The 21528-nt window shown below is 36.6% G+C and overlaps 2 protein-coding genes across 2 annotated transcripts in view; one reads left to right on the forward strand and one right to left on the reverse strand.

The window, feature by feature from the left end:
• Positions 1-14840, reverse strand: part of LOC142986181 (pyruvate dehydrogenase phosphatase regulatory subunit, mitochondrial) — a 33624-nt gene extending 18784 nt beyond the window's left edge. Inside the window, exons 1-5 of the mRNA XM_076134502.1 lie at positions 14492-14840; positions 5663-5875; positions 4483-4646; positions 1196-1329; positions 184-286 (exon numbers count right to left, since the gene is read on the reverse strand). Coding sequence (XP_075990617.1) covers positions 184-286; positions 1196-1329; positions 4483-4646; positions 5663-5875; positions 14492-14733 — 856 coding nt within the window. The 5' untranslated portion in view covers positions 14734-14840. The remainder of the gene's footprint in view (positions 1-183; positions 287-1195; positions 1330-4482; positions 4647-5662; positions 5876-14491) is intronic.
• A 350-nt stretch (positions 14841-15190) lies between these two features.
• On the forward strand, positions 15191-17592 carry LOC142986399 (enkurin). The gene is made up of 4 exons (XM_076134887.1): positions 15191-15394; positions 15501-15797; positions 15928-16144; positions 16408-17592. The coding sequence occupies exons 1-4, from the start codon at positions 15309-15311 to the stop codon at positions 16576-16578; spliced, it is 771 nt and encodes a 256-aa protein (XP_075991002.1). The 5' UTR covers positions 15191-15308; the 3' UTR covers positions 16579-17592.
• Positions 17593-21528: the final 3936 nt, after the last annotated feature.

The raw sequence follows: 21528 nt of genomic DNA on the forward strand, positions 1-21528 counted from the left end.
TCAGTGAGAGGTCAGGTGCAGGACCTACGGCTTTAACTCTCCGAGGCACGGAGGTCTACGACCTCAACTTCCTAACTCCGGGCAGTTCCTTCAGAAAATCTCAAAAAAGACTTTTTGACTCGACCCAGGATTCGAACCCGAGACTTGCGGCACTAAGTAATTACCAATTAAATAAATAATTACCTGGAGTCATAGGATTGAGGCCTTCGATGGGCTTGGTGTGTAAGTAGTAGTGCTCGCAGGGCAGCAATGGCACCTTCACTTGAGGACGAGCCAGTTGGCCAACCTGAAATGTAACGCAAATATCATTAGTAAATGTTTAAAAACATTTAATGCCAATACATGACAATGATAAATACAACACATTCAAAAAAATCATATATAAATTGAAGTCTTCTTTTCCTCGTTGGTAGTATCATTATGTCCATATAAGTGAGTGGTGAGTGGTGTCGTAGTTGCTGAGTGCTGCCATGATGATTGTACCTCACAAGAGGGACTGATGTGAGTGTGAGTTAAAACTCACATCCACATCAGTTCCTCCGATGAGGCATATCTTCTTCGCCATTGTTCAGGAACAGAACAGGAACTATGTGCACACAAGTAAAAAAACAACAGTAGTATGATAGGCTTGAACAACTTTGACACTAGGTTGACCACTAACCATACAACATAGTGACAAAGTTGTTCAACCGCCTGAAGTCCTTTGACGTAGCTAAACGACTGTTATCTTTGACAACAACCGGGACCGACGTTTTACGTGCCAAAAAGTACGGAGACGCCCAGTTCAGATACGGTAACCCATTTACGGAATGACCGCGCCAGGGTTTGCTTTACCGACCGGTGAGGGCAACTGCCTTTGGTGTATTGACGGTCACCCATCTACGGAATGACCGCGCCAGGGTTTGCTTTACCGACCGGTGAGGGCAACTGCCTTTGGTGTATTGACGGTCACCCATCTACGGAATGACCGCGCCAGGGTTTGCTTTACCGACCGGTGAGGGCAACTGCCTTTGGTGTATTGACGGTCACCCATCTACGGAATGACCGTGCCAGGGTATGCTTTACCGACCGGTGAGGGCAACTGCCTATGGTGTATTGATGGTCACCCATCTACGGAATGACCGTGCCAGGGTATGCTTTACCGACCTGTGAGCGCAACTGCCTATAGAGTATTGTGTATGGAGTATGAACCCACCTGTCTGGCCCAGAAGCCAGCGCAGTTGACGAAGTACTGGCACTCGATGGCGCCCTTGCTGGTCTCCACGCCACACACCCTGTCATCCTTGGACAGCACCGCCGTCACCGAGCAGTCCTCCATTACCCCGACACCTGTACAGCAATACATATTACTATGGATAACAATGAGTCTTTCTTCTCCTCATTTCAGATGGACGGCTGATGATGTTATGCTGAAGCTAGGGGCTACTGCACCACCAGACCTCCTGTGAATATAAAATACTTGGCAGCTCCTGCACCAGATCTCCTGTGAATATAAAATACTTGGCAGCTACTGCACCAGATCTCCTGTGAATATAAAATACTTGGCAGCTACTGCACCAGACCTCCTGTGAATATAAAATACTTGGCAGCTACTGCACCAGATCTCCTGTGAATATAAAATACTTGGCAGCTACTGCACCAGACCTCCTGTGAATATAAAATACTTGGCAGCTACTGCACCAGACCTCCTGTGAATATAAAATACTTGGCAGCTCCTGCACCTCCAGACCTCCTGTGAATATAAAATACTTGGCAGCTACTGCACCGGACCTCCTGTGAATATAAAATACTTGGCAGCTACTGCACCAGACCTCCTGTGAATATAAAATACTTGGCAGCTACTGCACCTCCAGACCTCCTGTGAATATAAAATACTTGGCAGCTACTGCACCAGACCTCCTGTGAATATAAAATACTTGGCAGCTACTGCACCTCCAGACCTCCTGTGAATATAAAATACTTGGCAGCTACTGCACCAGACCTCCTGTGAATATAAAATACTTGGCAGCTCCTGCACCTCCAGACCTCCTGTGAATATAAAATACTTGGCAGCTACTGCACCAGACCTCCTGTGAATATAAAATACTTGGCAGCTCCTGCACCTCCAGACCTCCTGTGAATATAAAATACTTGGCAGCTCCTGCACCAGACCTCCTGTGAATATAAAATACTTGGCAGCTCCTGCACCTCCAGACCTCCTGTGAATATAAAATACTTGGCAGCTCCTGCACCAGACCTCCTGTGAATATAAAATACTTGGCAGCTCCTGCACCTCCAGACCTCCTGTGAATATAAAATACTTGGCAGCCACTGCACCAGACCTCCTGTGAATATAAAATACTTGGCAGCCACTGCACCAGACCTCCTGTGAATATAAAATACTTGGCAGCCACTGCACCAGACCTCCTGTGAATATAAAATACTTGGCAGCTCCTGCACCTCCAGACCTCCTGTGAATATAAAATACTTGGCAGCCACTGCACCAGACCTCCTGTGAATATAAAATACTTGGCAGCCACTGCACCAGACCTCCTGTGAATATAAAATACTTGGCAGCTCCTGCACCAGACCTCCTGTGAATATAAAATACTTGGCAGCTCCTGCACCTCCAGACCTCCTGTGAATATAAAATACTTGGCAGCTCCTGCACCTCCAGACCTCCTGTGAATATAAAATACTTGGCAGCTCCTGCACCTCCAGACCTCCTGTGAATATAAAATACTTGGCAGCTCCTGCACCAGACCTCCTGTGAATATAAAATACTTGGCAGCTACTGCACCAGACCTCCTGTGAATATAAAATACTTGGCAGCTCCTGCACCAGACCTCCTGTGAATATAAAATACTTGGCAGCTACTGCACCTCCAGACCTCCTGTGAATATAAAATACTTGGCAGCTACTGCACCAGACCTCCTGTGAATATAAAATACTTGGCAGCTCCTGCACCAGACCTCCTGTGAATATAAAATACTTGGCAGCTCCTGCACCAGACCTCCTGTGAATATAAAATACTTGGCAGCTACTGCACCAGACCTCCTGTGAATATAAAATACTTGGCAGCTACTGCACCAGACCTCCTGTGAATATAAAATACTTGGCAGCTACTGCACTTCCAGACCTCCTGTGAATATAAAATACTTGGCAGCTACTGCACCTCCAGACCTCCTGTAAATATAAAATACTTGGCAGCTACTGCACCTCCAGACCTCCTGTGAATATAAAATACTTGGCAGCTCCTGCACCGCCAGACCTCCTGTGAATATAAAATACTTGGCAGCTACTGCACCGCCAGACCTCCTGTGAATATAAAATACTTGGCAGCTACTGCACCAGACCTCCTGTGAATATAAAATACTTGGCAGCTACTGCACCTCCAGACCTCCTGTGAATATAAAATACTTGGCAGCTACTGCACCTCCAGACCTCCTGTGAATATAAAATACTTGGCAGCTCCTGCACCAGACCTCCTGTGAATATAAAATACTTGGCAGCTCCTGCACCAGACCTCCTGTGAATATAAAATACTTGGCAGCTACTGCACCAGACCTCCTGTGAATATAAAATACTTGGCAGCTCCTGCACCAGACCTCCTGTGAATATAAAATACTTGGCAGCTACTGCACCAGACCTCCTGTGAATATAAAATACTTGGCAGCTACTGCACCAGACCTCCTGTGAATATAAAATACTTGGCAGCTCCTGCACCAGACCTCCTGTGAATATAAAATACTTGGCAGCTACTGCACCAGACCTCCTGTGAATATAAAATACTTGGCAGCTACTGCACCAGACCTCCTGTGAATATAAAATACTTGGCAGCTCCTGCACCGCCAGACCTCCTGTGAATATAAAATACTTGGCAGCTACTGCACCTCCAGACCTCCTGTAAATATAAAATACTTGGCAGCTACTGCACCTCCAGACCTCCTGTGAATATAAAATACTTGGCAGCTCCTGCACCGCCAGACCTCCTGTGAATATAAAATACTTGGCAGCTACTGCACCGCCAGACCTCCTGTGAATATAAAATACTTGGCAGCTACTGCACCGCCAGACCTCCTGTGAATATAAAATACTTGGCAGCTACTGCACCAGACCTCCTGTGAATATAAAATACTTGGCAGCTACTGCACCTCCAGACCTCCTGTGAATATAAAATACTTGGCAGCTACTGCACCGCCAGACCTCCTGTGAATATAAAATACTTGGCAGCTACTGCACCAGACCTCCTGTGAATATAAAATACTTGGCAGCTACTGCACCGCCAGACCTCCTGTGAATATAAAATACTTGGCAGCTCCTGCACCTCCAGACCTCCTGTGAATATAAAATACTTGGCAGCTACTGCACCTCCAGACCTCCTGTGAATATAAAATACTTGGCAGCTACTGCACCAGACCTCCTGTGAATATAAAATACTTGGCAGCTACTGCACCACCAGACCTCCTGTGAATATAAAATTAATAATGAAAGTTTGTATACCTTTGGCCACGGCCTCCCGCATGAGTGACATGCACAGCAAGTGATGATCAGCCACTCCGTCGTCAGGTATCCAGAGCCCCCCCAGGATGTCTTCCACGTTCAGCAACGGCCAAAGCTCCTGACACTTTTTCGGAGTCACCAGCTCGCAATGTATACCCCAAGATCTGTTCAGGAAATACCGCTAGCATTATCAAATGTAAGGGGTTTTCGAGTTTTATATGAAAATCACCCTTCGACAAAAACTGTTTCGAGTTTCAGATCCGTTTTCTGATTTAGTCTGTGATTTTACCCAATTTTTTCGCCATCTTGGCTTTATCGACAGTTTTGAAATCAATTTCTTGATTTTAACACTGAATTTCCAATAAAAAATGCACAATATTTGTTAGTTTACTAGAAAATATGAGTGTATATTTTATTGAATTTTACACTCAGAAACTGGCCAAATTATTCACAAAGCAAATAAAATAATTTATCACAATAATGGCCAGCAGTGAGAATTGAGTAAAGGGAACACGGCGAGTCTGGTGGGAGCTCCGATATGGAATGACAGAATCAGCCGGGAAGGGATGTTTTATACCCGGCGACTGGAGGGGGGGGTACATAATGCAATTTTTGGAGGGGATAGTCTCGCCCGCACATCGCAAGTCCCGCCCAGAAGTGTACGGCACCAATGCAACCAGACACCACCTGTACCTCCACCGAGCGATGCATCCGTCTGCATGTGTGAGTTTGATTTTGTGTTTTACCGTCTGGCACAATGCAATCCACACAACGCATGGGGGCCGCGGAAGTGAGGGAGGCGCGGCGGGTATGGAGGCTCAGAGACGGTGGAGGCACCAGGGCGGCGGTGTGAGGTGTGGAGGCGCAAGGACGATCCCCCTTCCCTCACACCACTTCTCAAACGATGCGGGCGGCGGCGCTGGCAGGGGGGACCGCCCCCCTCCCTAATAGCTTAATCACAAAATAGCTTAATACAAATGATGGAATGCTTATTATCTTTAGTAATTTCTATTGATATTAGGTACTTATACAGTATAACTGATGCAATACATTTGTACCGTATGAGAATTGAACTCACAAAACCCGAAACTATTATGTCAAATTATTCAATGAAAATTTACAATATTTGCCGTTTTTGTTCGGGAGATTTTTTGGCAAAAAACAGCAAATTCTTCCATACACTGATTGGCTCTTCATACGCCTGTAGACGGTCATGCGGTCTCTGGTCCTGGCCAGGAGTAAGGAGCCGCACTGCTTCCACCCGGTGGGCCGGCCTCGAGACTCCAGTTCTTCTAACAGCCGCACGGAGGACTGCGTGAGCCGCACTTGTGCGAGGGTCGGTTTGAAAGCACCCACGAGCCCTGATGAGTGCCACCGGCTGCCTCCTCCGACCCTGGAATCATCAGTATTAATTATGTAGCAATTATATTAGATTATTTTTAATTATGCAAGAGAAGTTTATAAGGATCACACCAAACGGTATTCTTTGGTCTCTGCCTACTACTATGGGACAAGGGCGTAATTTTATACGTGATTTTCCGGGGTAAAAAGTATCCTGAGTTAATCCAGGTAACAAAATTATTCTCGTACTAAACATCTTAATCAGTTCAGTAGTTTTCGTGAAAGACTAACATACATTACATGTACATCTACACGAACCTTTGCACTTAAAATACTAATAACAAAAAAAAAATCCGGGGTAAAAAGTATCCTTTGTGTTAACCCAGTTTATAAACTATCTGAGTACAGAATTTCATCCAAATCTGTACAATAGACTTTTTCGTGAAAGGATAACATACATTCTTACATTCTCACAAATCTTTGCATAATAGTAGGATGTATGAAAAAGCAAGCGATATTAATAATATCTTGTTAAACTTTCCTTACATAGATACGATATCTTATATTTCCGATAAATCACTTCAAAACACAACCTAATCACTCGAATGATAAAAAGAAGACATTGCAATTGATATCCAAAAATGTTAGCATTGTGATGAAATGCACAAGAAAGGAAAATTAAGTATATGTATTAAGAATAACTCAATATACTTAATTGTAAAAACGGAGCTGGTAATTCAAGTTAAGTAGTTCATTACCGAAGTTGTTATGCATTATACTACTGACTGAGTGCATGAAAATCTAGAACATTTCAACTCTGAGTATATCCAAAAAAAAATTTTTTCAATCCTATAATAAAACATTTTTTAAAATCCATCCAAAGGAAATTCAAAACACGAATAATACACATAATATGTTAAAAGTATATAATTAAGTTTTAACAAAAGTATTATTGATAATTAGATTTTGATTAGAACCATTCCAATATTTACCAATTTTAACTAAAGTTAAAATAGATAAATCGCGATTAATCCCGCAAATAATATTTCAAAATAGCTGCAGTCAACCTGGGTAACTTTGAATCATTTGGGTAACATTGACAGAGGGAATTTGAACTAGTTTCGATTATATTTTAATATGAAACCAACACAATTGATAAAAGTTAGCAAAACTAAAATAAATCTTCATCATTTGTGTTGGTTTCATATGAAAATATAATCGAAACTAGTTCATATTCCGACTGTCAATGTTACCCAAATGATTCAAAGTTACCCAGGTTGACCTTATAGCTGCAGTTTTGACTTACCTATCTACTTTCATTAAATAATTAATCTTACTGAAAAAATATTACTTACTAAAAGTTATTGTTACAAAATGCCTGTATTCTGTTATCATTTTCGAATATCATTAGCACAATTGTATACAGGCTCCTCATTATTCATCGCTCAAATCTTTAGTTGTCAGTAACCTTGCTTCACAATACGTTAATATTACTGAGTAAACAAATAACAACTTATTCAAAACGTATAAGTCAACTATTATTACATAATATAATAATACGCCATTTAATCTTGATACAAATTGACATATTATTAAGTCTGTATTTGAGGCGCCCATAGCCAGTTGCGCTCACCGGTCGGTAAACTTAACCCTTGCCAGGTAGTTAGGTTGACCACTAACCATACGACAAACAAACGAACAACAAATCTATATCATCAGCCTAGCTTTTCTTCCAACTATGTTGGAGTCGGCTTCCAGTCACAACGGATGCAGCTGAATACCAGTGTTTTAAATGAAGCGACTGCCTATCGGACCTCCACGCGTAACATGATACCCTTCGGTAAGACTGGTTGTCAGACTTTCAAGGTTCTGATTTTTGGTAAACGACTGCCTAAGATGTAAATGCCTAAAATGGTTGCAAACTCAATAGGTTTCAAATACCAAATCGAAACACTGAGATCTAGACTCTTAGCTATTAAAAAATATAACGCGGCTTATTTTTTAGTAAACGAAACTTAGTTATTTTATTAGTCTACGGAAGAAAGTAAAAGAATTACATATTTATAGAGTACCTATACCTATAGGAATTTTGAATTACTAGAGTACCTATTTAGGTACTCTAGTAATTCAGATTTTAATCGTAAGACCTAACCGGCCCTTATATTTTATTAGACCCTTCCTGTCTCATTATCTATCAAAGTTAAAACTATAAACCTAAGCCCATGAAAATCTTTATGTATATAATTCTTCTGTAAGTGTGTATGTCACTGAACTTCTCTTAAAGGACTGGACCGATTGTGATAATTTTTTTTGTGTGTGTTCAAGGGGATCTGAGAATGGTTTAGATTCACAATTTTGTCCGCTGGACAATGTTTTTTTATTTCATTTTTAGGGCAATACAACGTTTGCCGGGTCAGCTAGTACAAATATAAATCCTTTGCGATTCCGTATGAAAAGATATTTATAGGCAAGTGACGTCTCTGCCTACCCTCATAAGAATCAGGCATTTTTTTTATATCTATTAATCCTGCAGATAGGATTTAATCGCCATACAAGGACTCATGAAATTGCTTTTTATAAACAATATAACTTAAGGTCTGAAAAGTCTATCATACATTTATTATGACCTGAAACCCAAAAACATAGTAGGTAACATAATAACACTCGATAATGGATAACATTGCATGCCGTGAGTTTCTTGCCGTTTCTTCTCACGAGCAAAAGCTTTTCCCAAACGGTGGTAGATAGAAAATATTTTGACGATTTCAAATACTTATTAAAGTTTATGAAATAAAGAATATTTGACTTTGACTTTGATGCTACTACCCTAATCATTGCCCACTAAAATGTACTAACAACCCATTTGAAATTGAAATAATGATACTGACAAGATAATTACGCCCCCTACGTTTTACTTACAATCGTAAGTATTTTAAATACTTTTTCATCGATGTAACACTTAATTACAAAATGACATTATAATCCGACAACTTAGTAAAGAGCCTTAGCACGTATGATTCATCTAGGTAATAATTTAGAATTGGGTAGTTGACAGGGTTAACGAAAAATGATTAAAGTACTCGTAAAAGGTTTATCCAAAGTACGGCTACGTAAAGTAAGTCAGGCTATGTAATTGTTTTCGTAAATAATGTTGAAATGGTAATTATTACAGATTGAAACATTTTATTAGACACTTATTTGATGTCATATTTCTTTATTAAAATGTGTTTTTGTCATTTCATAAGAGTAGCTGATATGACTGGTAGTAAACTACCCTATTAGGCGTTTCCAAAATAAACCAGCTATAGCAGATAGCTCACTGTAAGCTGCATAGCTCACAGATCTTCATAATTTTGTTTACCTTCATCAACCATGAACTTTACATAAAAGACTCCCTCAAAATTAATGCATTGAAGAATGCTTTATGGGGTGAAATTGGGATAATTTATCATTTATTAGGCTGTTAGGTAGGTGTTATAAATAGGCATGGAAGTTAGTCGTCAATTTGTACTAACATGCATCATAGAGTTAAAACGAAAACAACACTCAACTGCTAAAAAACAGCAATTTTTTTAACACCCATAAATTATTTCTAGCGCATCAATATGACTTGAGTAAAACATGGTACAATAGCAAGACCTCCTTCTTTCTATCTTGTTGAGCTTTCAAGTAGCTCTATGTTCAATTTCATCAAATTATGTTCAGCTATATGGCTGTGATAGCGTACAAGACAGACAAGCAGACTGTAGAGTTTACAATAATAGGTAGTATGGGTGTTGTAATTATCTGTTTCATCTAGGCTGTATGATATAATCTTACATCTTTTGTATATAAATAAATATTACCTCCTAATATTTTAAAAGTACTCAAATGCAGTCCTAATTAGAGTATTCCTATAGTAAATACCACTGCGCACACAATATGTGCAACATAAAAATATTTGTTCAAAAAGGTTGATTGGCAATTCACAACTTCCCTAATGTATAAATCCTATGCTAACTATGTTAATCCTAGAGACTAGATAAAGATAAGTCTTGCTATAAGTCTGGTGCCAAAATGATCAGTTAGTACCTATTAAATCTCTGCATCACTCCTACTACCAGCAAGTAATTAATTATTGGGATATCTAAAAAAAAAAATTCCAACAGTTTTTTCTCAATTTTGTTAAGTAACACTGCACTGGTATTGCCCAACAACTTTGTCTTAAGCCTTGGGTGTAATGTTTTACTTTATTTTAGTAATACACATAATTATTTATCATATTTTAGATAAATCATGCATGCTAAGCCTACTAAGTTGTCGGACTATAATTACTTCTGTGTAAGTAATTTATTCAAAAGTATGTCTTCATCAAGCTGGCATTTAAAGCTACTATTATCTAGGTATCAAGTCTATATAGGCTATCTAAGAATTTATTTTTAACTTGTATCAAGTAACCTGGCTTACTTATACAATGCATAAGACAATGCTGTTCCGATTCAATCAACTATAAGCAATACTTTGTAAAAGGGCAAGTCCATTATTTTTAAATCAATGGGTATATTGAGATTTGAAGTATATTCCCTTCATGTTTTTTAGTCAAATTTCTAGTTAAATATCTATCCAATATTGATATACATGCTGTATTTATAAAACTTACTCAGTTAGATTTCAGTATGTAAAAAAGAAGTTTGCCTTTTGTACTTATATGCGAGGCACTTAACTCAAGTTATTTTCTTCTTTACTAATATTATAAATTAATGGAATCCTAAAATCATGTCACAAATACCTGCATTCATAACTTTAAAACCTACTCTCTTCTACCAATGACAGGTATATTGTATATCAAACCATTTTCATTGTCTTCTCTAATAAAATCCTTAGTTCTATGTTAAATTGAAATTTTATTCAGTTGCTTGTGAATCAGAATAAAATTCTATGTAAAATGGCTAAATATAATTTTAGATTTGTAGTACAAATTCCAGTCATCTGTAATTCTGATTTCTAAGAATGTCTCAAGTTACAGTTCAGGTTCTCTGATTTATTATAAGAAAAATGTTTTAAGCGCCAATCCTTAATCTATTTAAGAGATAATTTTGGAGTTTTAGGCCCAACTCTACAGTTCAAAGTTAAAGGTCAGATTACCCAGACCAGATATGCCTATCTACTGGATAAAGTGACAGCAAATTTATTAGAACAACTGTCAAAATTTCACCTAATAAGCTATCTAGTAGTTATCCCGAAGTGGTGGAACTGGGTCTTGCAACTTAGCAATCTACGTGCGAATCCTCATCATATTCAGTACCCCTGAGTCACTCACTAGTTCATTATCAGCCAAACTAAACACAGGTCACAACAACTATTTGCTCCGTAATGTAACAACACAATCAACACAATAACAAATACTTGATATAAGTACAGGTATTTCATAATTCATCTTTTAAGCAGGTAAATTAGGTGGTGGAAGCTCATATGAGGAGCTATATTTACATTTCACCTTCAGGCTACAAATAAAAGAGTATCTGTCCTATAGCTATTAGAAAATCCACCCCTTAACTGATAAAAAGGAGAAAATAATTTTGGTATTTATGTAAAAAGGAAAAAAACTAACAAATGTTTAATCACAATTAGAAAACAGCAATAGAGATGCAATAACAGGTAAATTATAAAAACAAACCGAATGAATGACCTGACCACAATAGGGATGGATAGATAAGAAAACTTGTAAGAGAACCATACAACACGGAATCTAAATTAGAGCACAAGAGATTAATAAAGCTGTGTTCTACAGCCTTCTAATTTTTAATATTAATAAACATAGGCTTGGCTTTCCTTCTAGTAGACCATCAACACAGTTTATAATCCATTTCATCACTTTAATGAATTAAATCTACCTTTAACTGCATTAAATCTAACATCCTCTCTATTAAAACCTATCCTTCTCATTATTTTTTGTTTTTCTTTTGTCTCTGCCTACCCGAATGGTAAAAAAGCGTGATTCTCTGCAAGTACATAGTCTTAATTATCAATTTGTAGAAGTAACTAACATCATTATTCAAATATAAATCTTGCTTTCCAATTTATAAGAAAAATGCTCTAAGGGTTGATTATCAACCATACCTATACCTTTTTTCAAGGTGTTTTGATAGATATTGTATCTACAAAATATAATAAACATCTAAGTTAATGTTAAAAGACACTACTATTACAAAGAGAGCACAAATTTCGACCATTTGTGTGAATAATATGTAGAAGACATTCTCCGGAACCAATGAAAGCTTGTGTCAAATCTTTCACCACTTTCAATTTTGGTATTTAATATCAGAGAGACATAGTTTAGATATTGTTCATGTATAAATAGATCATAAGAGATTAGAGATACTAGAAAATATAAAGAAATAATATTTCTTCAATCAGATACTCTTATGTATGAAAAAGTAATAAATTTTCTATTAATTTGTTCACAGACACAAAACACACAATCACTGTATCAACGTGGTCTCTGACTACTAATAGACTGATAATTACTAATTTCATGACTACAAGAACCACCAAATATTATAAACATAATTATGTATGTTATGTGACTCTTAATTTGTTTGGAAAGATTTCCTTATGTAAATGGTATGTGTAAATTCCCACTATTATTTGCCACTATATTTTGTAAATATTATTGAAATCTTTTCACTTCTTTTAGAGAATAACAAGCATCCAAATAAATAAACACATAATGCCATTTTTTATAAACCAAGTACTGATTCACTTCACTGACACTCTTTCACACAATCTAAACTTAGAAACATGAAATTTAGCACTTCACTTGATTTCTAATGAGTAAAAAGAATATACTGGGAATAAGTAAGAGATATTTCAACACTCATCTTCTTAGAGGGTGAAAACTTGCAAGATATGTTAGGAAAATTGCATTTTCTATGAAATAAATAACATATATTTTATTTTTACTGTAAAATCATCCCTTATAGACATAAAATGGACACATTATTGATAACAGTGACAACAACAGGGATATATTAAATATGTGTATAGGAAGAAAGACCTTCAGCGCGGGAACCAAATTATTACCAAAATCATAAGAGATTGATGAAACTGTATCACAGACTGTGCATACAGACTTTGTATTGCATTTAGTGTACCCCCAGAACAAAAAATGCACTTTTATATCTTCACACAACACTTCACAATGTCCAAGCCAAAAAATCTACAATATCTTAATGTCCACACAACAAATTTGATTTAGTATACCTTCTGAAATGTCAATATAACTGGACTTTTACATTTCCCTACACACAATCATAATCTAAACATTGCACTCTTCAAACTATATGTAATGAAATCTGTATTGAACAAATCATAATTTTGATTGGTAAAGGTAAAGTTCTTATTTGTTTGTTATCATGATTGATGTACAACAACACTTTATGATAATATATATCATTTTGTAACACACAACCCAAAAACTACACAATGTACTTTTCCAACTATATTTACTGAAATCTGCATTGCAAAATTCATAATTTTTATTAGCAAATATACTGTATAAATTTCTTAGTAGTCACAATTGATTGATATGTACAACAACACTTTCAGTTGGATCAGTATATAAAAACATTATTTCCTTTCTCAATACCTACATATTATTCCTAATAACTATCAATAATGCTTTTAATTGCAAGCTTTGATATCAAAACAACATACTACACTATGTTGGGTCATGATGGTAGTAAGGGCTCCATAACTAAACAGTATGTTGGGTCATAGTAAAGAAATTAGGGCTCAATAGTCACTCAGTACATGGCATAGTAAGTAGGTGAAAGATTTAAGGAAATCTTTGTAATGAACAGATAGTGTATTAACAGTATACTATGCGTATATATGTTTTTAAGTAATGACATTTCCATAACAATATAATTAAGTGTAGTATTACTTGAGAGAAGCACTTATGAAATACTGTCTTCTGAGGTGGAAATCTTTAGGAAATGTCAAAAAAAGTGATTTTGAAAGGCAAGAGATAACATTTTGATACTGTTAAAAATACATTGAATTTGTATTAAAAAAATATATTCTACTTATTTTTTAGATATGTTTTGGTTTTAAACATTAAAATCAATGTATTGTGATCGTGTAATAGTTATTGCTGATGTATGTGTTTCAAGGAGAATGTAATCATCTTGTAAAATTATTATATTATTCATATTTTGTTGCTTTACCCGAAAAGAGCAAAGATCATGAACAGCATTGATATCAATAACTGTGCTATAAATAAGTAATATGCCAGTACTATTTGTGTACAATAAGGCTATTGTGTTGTATCTCTATTCAAATCTCTTTGTAACATGTGACACAGTTCCCGACTTTGAAAAAATAGAAATGGCAATGTCAGTCCCATTTGTTCATATATTGGCCAAGACGGTGACATACTTATATACTTATTGAGTATAATTACCAAAATGTAAGTTTTATAATAATCTTTGAGATAAAATGTTCTTTAAGTTTTGAGACGGCAACAGAGTTACATCATATTTAAGAATTTAAATGGATACTTTGTGTAGTCAATTAGTCTATTAAGTAATCTTTAATATACTTAGTACATTATACCCCAGAGTAGAATTGACTAAAATGATAATAGCACTAAATGTAATCACCAAAATAAATAATTATGTCAACAAACCTTTCTTTCTCGACGACTACGGTTTTGTCGCCCCAGCCGCGCTCCGCCAGGTGATACGCCACCGCAGCCCCCATCACACCACCCCCACATATCACTACTTTAGCCTTCGGAGGCAAAGTCGATAGTAATTCATCCAATTTCTCTTGATGATCTAACGTATCTAGTTTACCAGATAAATACCGCGAACCTATGTACCGGTAGGCACTGACCCGGTGCAGGCCACGAAATCTTTGTGTTAACATCGCGCCCTGCCTAATTAAACACTGATTGATTTAATATAAAAACGACTATTTGTTACATATAATAATAAAAAATCTATTACAATCTAAAAATAATCACCGATGGAAAATATTTGTTATGACGTCGAATTGACATATTTGACATATACGACTTGGAGCTGCCATAACGAAAATATAGTTTGACAGCTGACAGCATAGACACTACCACACACACATTCAAATAACAAATCCATATGTTAGTGTGCGTGTTTTCATCTACCACTACTTGCTTTGCTGCATGGTTTTACTCGCATATCCAAAATTATTTTAGGAATTCTATTTTCTGTGGTGCCTAAATGTTAATTTTTGCGATCTAACTGTCCAGATGCGTAGATACCTACTAAAATTTGTTTGATCAATATTAAGAACTCTTTTTAGTTATTTTGTCCATAAATTAATATCTTGATTTTTGTTCCCATAGCGACGGGTGGCGGAGCTTGCTTGATAGATTTTACAATTTCTATTTTGTATTTATCTCTTTACTAAAATAATACTTTTGAATGTTCGGTTCAACACCAGCATATTGATAGAAAAACATTATGTCGGTCGTTGAAATAGTAGAACACAATGAAGTTATCTATACAATTTTGGATAAGCCGCCACCGGAACCACCAAAGACACCCAGGTAACATTTGAGTTATTCCAATTTTATAGTAGAAAAACATAAATGAAATTAACAACATACGCGCACATTTCACCGCCATTACTTAGACGCCAGATTATTGTTACAGATACGAATCTCAACTTGAGAAGGAATTACGAGAAGCAGTTCTAACAAGACCACAGCTTCGTAGAACTTTTGGGTATGCCGAGGTTCCTGTTAAACCTCCTGACAAGTTCCTAAAGAAAGGGGAAGGCATTACCCAGCCGATCAAGAAGTCTGATCATAAATGTGTCCAAAGCGGTAACCTTCCACCTGTCCCCAAACGTCCGCCTCCCGGAAAAAAGCCAGAGAAACCAAAAATCAACTTTAGAGTTGTGAACATAAAGAAGGCTATAAAAACGAAGGGAAAGCCGGTCGAACCAAGGTAAATACAGTTAAAAGAAGACTTTACCATAAAACCCTTATATCTTCTAATTTTTCATCTATTTATGAAAGATTTAATTACATAAGTTAAGTAAATTCACAGCCAATACTTACTACAATGCTAATTACAGACTCGTGGACACAAGAGACGGGCACACGAAGAAGATCAAGGGTTCCGGAGAAGTACCCGAGTACTGCTTGCGACCTGACTTCGGTCAGATGCCCGCATACCTCGTCAAGAGAAACAGAAAGATCCAAAAGGCGCTTGATAAAATCAGATACGCAGAAGAACATAAAGAAAGTCTGTGCAAACTGATCAACGAAGAAGAACGCCAGAAATTATTAAAAGTAAGTGACCTTTATCCCATCAGCAAACCCTGGGTTTAGCGTTACAGCCAGCTTTAATGATTCAAGGGAAAAAACCTTGGTTACTCCAATAATAAAGAAAGTTTTTCTTCTCTACCTTTTTCAAATCTTAACAACAATTCTAGGATCTTTTTAAAAAATATCTATGGTACACTCAGCGAGTGATAACTACCCTGGTTTGATAGATATGTTTAAAAATCTAGAGGCAAATATTTATGTTCATATTTATTCCTTGTATTCGACAGGATCTGAAACAGAACTGGAGTATCATGCAGAAAGGCTTCCTTCAACTACCGATGCTGACGGATACTATACCCAAGATTCTACGCAAAAGTAAAATGGAGCAAGAACTCAAACAATTAGAGAAGGACATAGCTTTGGTCGAAAGCAATCCTTATATTTACATTTATGATTAGTAACTAACTAAAGTCTTTAAAAGGTCGATTCAAGTACCTACCTTAGTTATTTTGTAATGAAACTCTGCTGATTGTTATCGCTAATCTGTTCTCATTCGAATCTTACGCGGCCTAAACTATGTTATTTGCGTAAAGGAACTTATTTTTTTAACGAATAGATTTTTAAGAAACCTGAGCAAACAGCAAGTTGAGTCGTAAGCCGAAGAAATAATGTCTTGTAAAATCTGTGCGGCTCCAATGAATGGCTGAATACTTCAATATTCTAGCGTTTTAATAATTATAATTATTATATTTATGAATTTCTATATTGCCACGATTTATTTTGGGTAAAAACCAAGATAAGTTTCACAGCAAGAAGCAGAGACCTCCGCTTCACATTTAAATAATTGAGAAGCCCCAATTTAGCTCTGATACCGTCGATCAACTTTAGGTACATACCTACTCATCTGAAATAAATTCTTCATTATTTATTAACCTTTTTCGCATTTATGAGATGCCGAAGCGAGATTTCAAAAATAGTCTATGCTAAAGAAACACTCACAAAGAGGAGCGCTTTTCAAACGCTTTTCCCGCTCCCCGGCAGCTTTCCCATCGAGCCTTTTTTTAACATATCCGATCAAATACTTATTTAAAATTCTAAACGATTGAGCACTTTGGGAATACATGAATATTCTTACATATTGAAAGGCGACGCGCTCTTTATTTAGGCGGCTCAAAGGTGATGAAACTGGCACGCAGCTTTTTTCAAATTATTCTAAACTTTAAACCGGCAGTTTCATTGCAGTGTTGTTTAATGTATCATGTCTAGTGTTACCTACCTATATAATTACCTGATCATTAATTTTAATATTTAGAATAAACGAGAGACAACCATCGATGTTTTAGCCATTAAGCGGTGTTATTTAGTGTTTTATGTCTCATTTTATGCACAAGACTGATTGAACACTGTGTGTTTATGTGCAAAATTTCTAGCATCATGCAGCATTAAATTAACGCTATGTGTGATTTAATAAATTTTAGAATCTATGCTGACTTTAATTTATGCAAGTTTGTTAACCACTCAAACGTCCGTGGAGACTAAATTATCCATCTTTTTACCTAAAGACAGTCGGTGTTGATTGTAGGTCCAATAAACAATTAAGTACAATTTTCTATCAAGTAGGTACTGTAATATCCTATACCCATAAACATCAAATACGTAGTAATCAATACACCAAACAATAAATATTCCTACGTTATCTTGAGAACTAAAAGTTTTAAATGTTATAAAATGCTCTAAATCTCCTCCCTTAAAAACACCCTCGACGCGTCATAAATAAAATATTAAAACTACTACTAGAAACTTGAACGAATGCGTAGATCTCACACTAAGCGACATCATTATAATAAAACTGTACTCGCAGTGGAACGTTGCTAGGCAACTAACATTGTTATTCTAAGTTAGCAGACGCCCGCCACCCTCACCTCGTAAGAGACCTACTTAATAAATCGGTTATTGCCCTAGTCTCAGTTATTTGGCGAGTACCTACTGTACGTACTTACCTAATAATTTATTAGGCAAAGTACCTAACAAAATAATTTACAGAAATAATTTTAAAACATACCTAATTATTTAAAATTTATCACAAATAATATGTTCTAGTTTTCTTTTTCCCTCCACTTACAATTTTTAGGCTCAAAAATGGTTAAAGATCCCTTTTATTCATTTGATTTGCGCGATAACTTATTTAAGCATCTAACATTTGAATTCTTGAATCATAATACTTAATTAACATTTAACTTCGCGGGTCTGGGTTTAGCAACAAGTTGCTGTGTAGAAAGCCAAAAAGTACAAGTGACATAGGAAAGTAGTGCGGGGAACGGAAGCAGCAATTGCATCCCCGTTAGGTAATATTAGATCGATTCTTATATCTCTGCATTCGCGATTCGCATTTCAGATTGGCCGGCAATCTGTTTGCAAGGGTGACGTCACTATGGACCTCGTTTATGGCCGTTACTTTTTATTACCTGTTGATTTCCATAGACAAAGTCCACATATTGAACTAACATAAATATTTTCGAAGCAATATTAAATGTATAATTTTTGTTTTGGTCATAAAAATAATTATTGTTTACCTTTTTCTCATATTCCGTAATATTTTTTTTATTTATTTTTAATCCTTGTATTTCCAAATAATTATGGCAATTGGTGGGCCACCCCTAAACATCGTGGCAACACCGGCACGTCAGTTTATATATTAAGTGCAACCTGTGTCAGATATTCATATATTTAACGGTAACTTGTCGGGACGGACGTCTGTCCCGACGCCACTAACCGACAACTAAAACCTAATTGGAAACGGTCTAAAATTGAAACCTAATAACAATTATTCATAAATATCGCTCCTGTGTTGAACCTAAGGTAAGTTTAAAAGCAAATAAAATAAAATTTCCATTCAAGGTCAACTTAAATCACTTGCATTACATATAAAAGTCTTAAGTGTTCTTACTGACCACCAGTTCTTCTGGTTGCCGCTCCGTTGAGTTGATTGAAATGCCTTATATTTTGTAATTATATATATATTCTTGAATTACAAAACAAACTTAAATTTGTGTCTAATCTATCTTTCTGGAGTATTGCTTATTTCTAATCGGATTGCTCCTGGTTTATGAGAATACATTATTTTATAATACACTGCATAATCAGCCATGCAACGATGCACCGAGCTGCTATACTTACGCTTCGCTCTAGATGAAAGAACTCCTCAATGAGCAATAGCACAGGTGTACAATTTGGTGTACGCATTCAATAGTGATTGGCTATTGTAAAGTCCACCATGAACAAGCTGCAGCACGTAGGTTTGGCTCCTGGTGAAGGAACTCCTCAATGAGCAACAGCACAGGTGTACAATTTGGTGTACGCATTCAATTATAATTGTCTATTGTAAAGTCCACCATGAACAAGCTGCAGCACGCGGGATGGGCTCCTAACGAAGGAACTCCTCAATGAACAATAGCACATGTGTACAATTTTGTGTGCATATTCAATTATAATTGTCTATTATAAAGTCCAGCATGAACGAGCTGTAGCACGCGGGATTGGCTCCTGGCGAAGGAACTCCTCAATGAGCAATAGCACATGTGTACAATTTTGTGTACGCATTCAATTATATTTGTCTATTGTAAAGTCCACCATGAACAAGCTGCAGCACGCGGGATGGGCTCCTGGCAAAGGAACTCCTCAATGAGCAAAAGCACATGTGTGCAATTTTGTGTACGCATTCAATTATATTTGTCTTTTGTAAAGTCCACCATGAACAAGCTGCAGCACGCAGGGTTGGCTCCTGATGAAGGAACTCCTCAAAGAGCAACAGCACATGTGTACCATTTTGTGTACGCTTTCAATTATAATTACCTATTATAAAGTCCACCTTGAACAAGCTGCAGCACGCAGGGTTGGCTCCTGGCGAAGGAACTCCTCAATGACCAACAGCACATTTGTACCATTTTGTGTACGCATTCAATTATAATTACCTATTATAAAGTCCACCATGAACGAGCTGTTGCATACAGAGTTGACTCCAGATAAAAGATTTGATAACGAACTTGGTGCGATACAGGTTTCAATAGTTATGTACTTACGCTTCCGAATATGATACTCCACTAACATAATAGACATAACCTCGCTTTAGAAAGCAGCGCTAGTCATAATACCCTCACTTTAAAAAAGCTCCGTTATGTACTAACCTACCAAATTAACTAATTCTTATTTTGTTTTAGGTTCGACACAAAACAAGAACAAGATGAGTAGGCGAATAACGCGTCAAAAAGCAAAACAAAAAATGGCTATCAAGGACCCCCAAGACGCCATACAAAAGATAAAACCAGTGGATCCTCTCAAATTCACTAAGGTTGATATGGCTAATGTCAACCAGATCAAAAAACTTGAAAAAAGAGTTAAGTTACTGGAATCACGAAATGAAAAGTTAAAGAAGTCTGCAAAGGAGCAGAAATTAAACCATAAAAAACAATTAAACGATTTGCGAAAACAGGAACTTTTCGAAAGGAAACTGATGATTTCTCGCATTTCTGAGTTAACTTCGGAGAGGCATAAATTAGAAGAAAAAGTTGCCACTTTGCTACAGATCCACGAGAAAGCGATTGAGGACATTAAGATGTCCGAACTGTTGAAACGTAATCCGATAAATAAGGAAAATTTCGACCTTAAGTATACAGTGGCAAAATTAAATAAGAAGCACAAGAAATGTACCAAGAAATACCGAGCGGAAACTCTCGACGATTTGAACAAGAGGACATTTCTATACGCTCGTATCAACGAGCTCCTGATCGAGAACCAGAGCTTCCGCAGGACAATCCGGGAGCTGGAGAAAAAAATAAAATGCTTGACGAGGCACAGGCACCGTTGGGCTCAATACTTGTAAGTTGAACGATGTCATTTTATTTATATGTACCTATATACCTACTATGATCAATTTTTCACTACTAAGTACCAAATTCAGAATATTGTATTTTATGAGTCATGTTCTATATTTTGTTAGGTACCTACTTTTATCCCTTAACTAGTAAGTGTTAAAAACAAATTAAATTTTTGATGTATTTATAGAAAACTATCTTCTATCTAAAATTTTCGGAGGTAAATAGTGTATCGTATATTTCAATCCAGGTTATAAACTGTCCTTGATGTACATACCTAATTTAATTAGAAACCATTATATGTTTTTTGTGTTACTACAAACTTAAATCCGTTCTCAAACTTTTGCATTTATAGAATTTATTAGATTTCCTTGCATTAATAATTTAAACCTCTCGTGTGACCTAACCTGCAACTTTTAGAAATATAAGTAAGTGTACCTTTGATCTCTTAGTATATAATTATTAATTATAGTACATTAATAAAATGTGATCATGTGACCATTAGTTTAGTGTCCATTCATTTCAAGTAGGTTTCAA

The sequence above is a fragment of the Anticarsia gemmatalis genome, chromosome Z (genome assembly GCF_050436995.1).
Source record: "Anticarsia gemmatalis isolate Benzon Research Colony breed Stoneville strain chromosome Z, ilAntGemm2 primary, whole genome shotgun sequence".
NCBI classification, from domain to species: Eukaryota; Metazoa; Arthropoda; class Insecta; order Lepidoptera; family Erebidae; genus Anticarsia; species Anticarsia gemmatalis.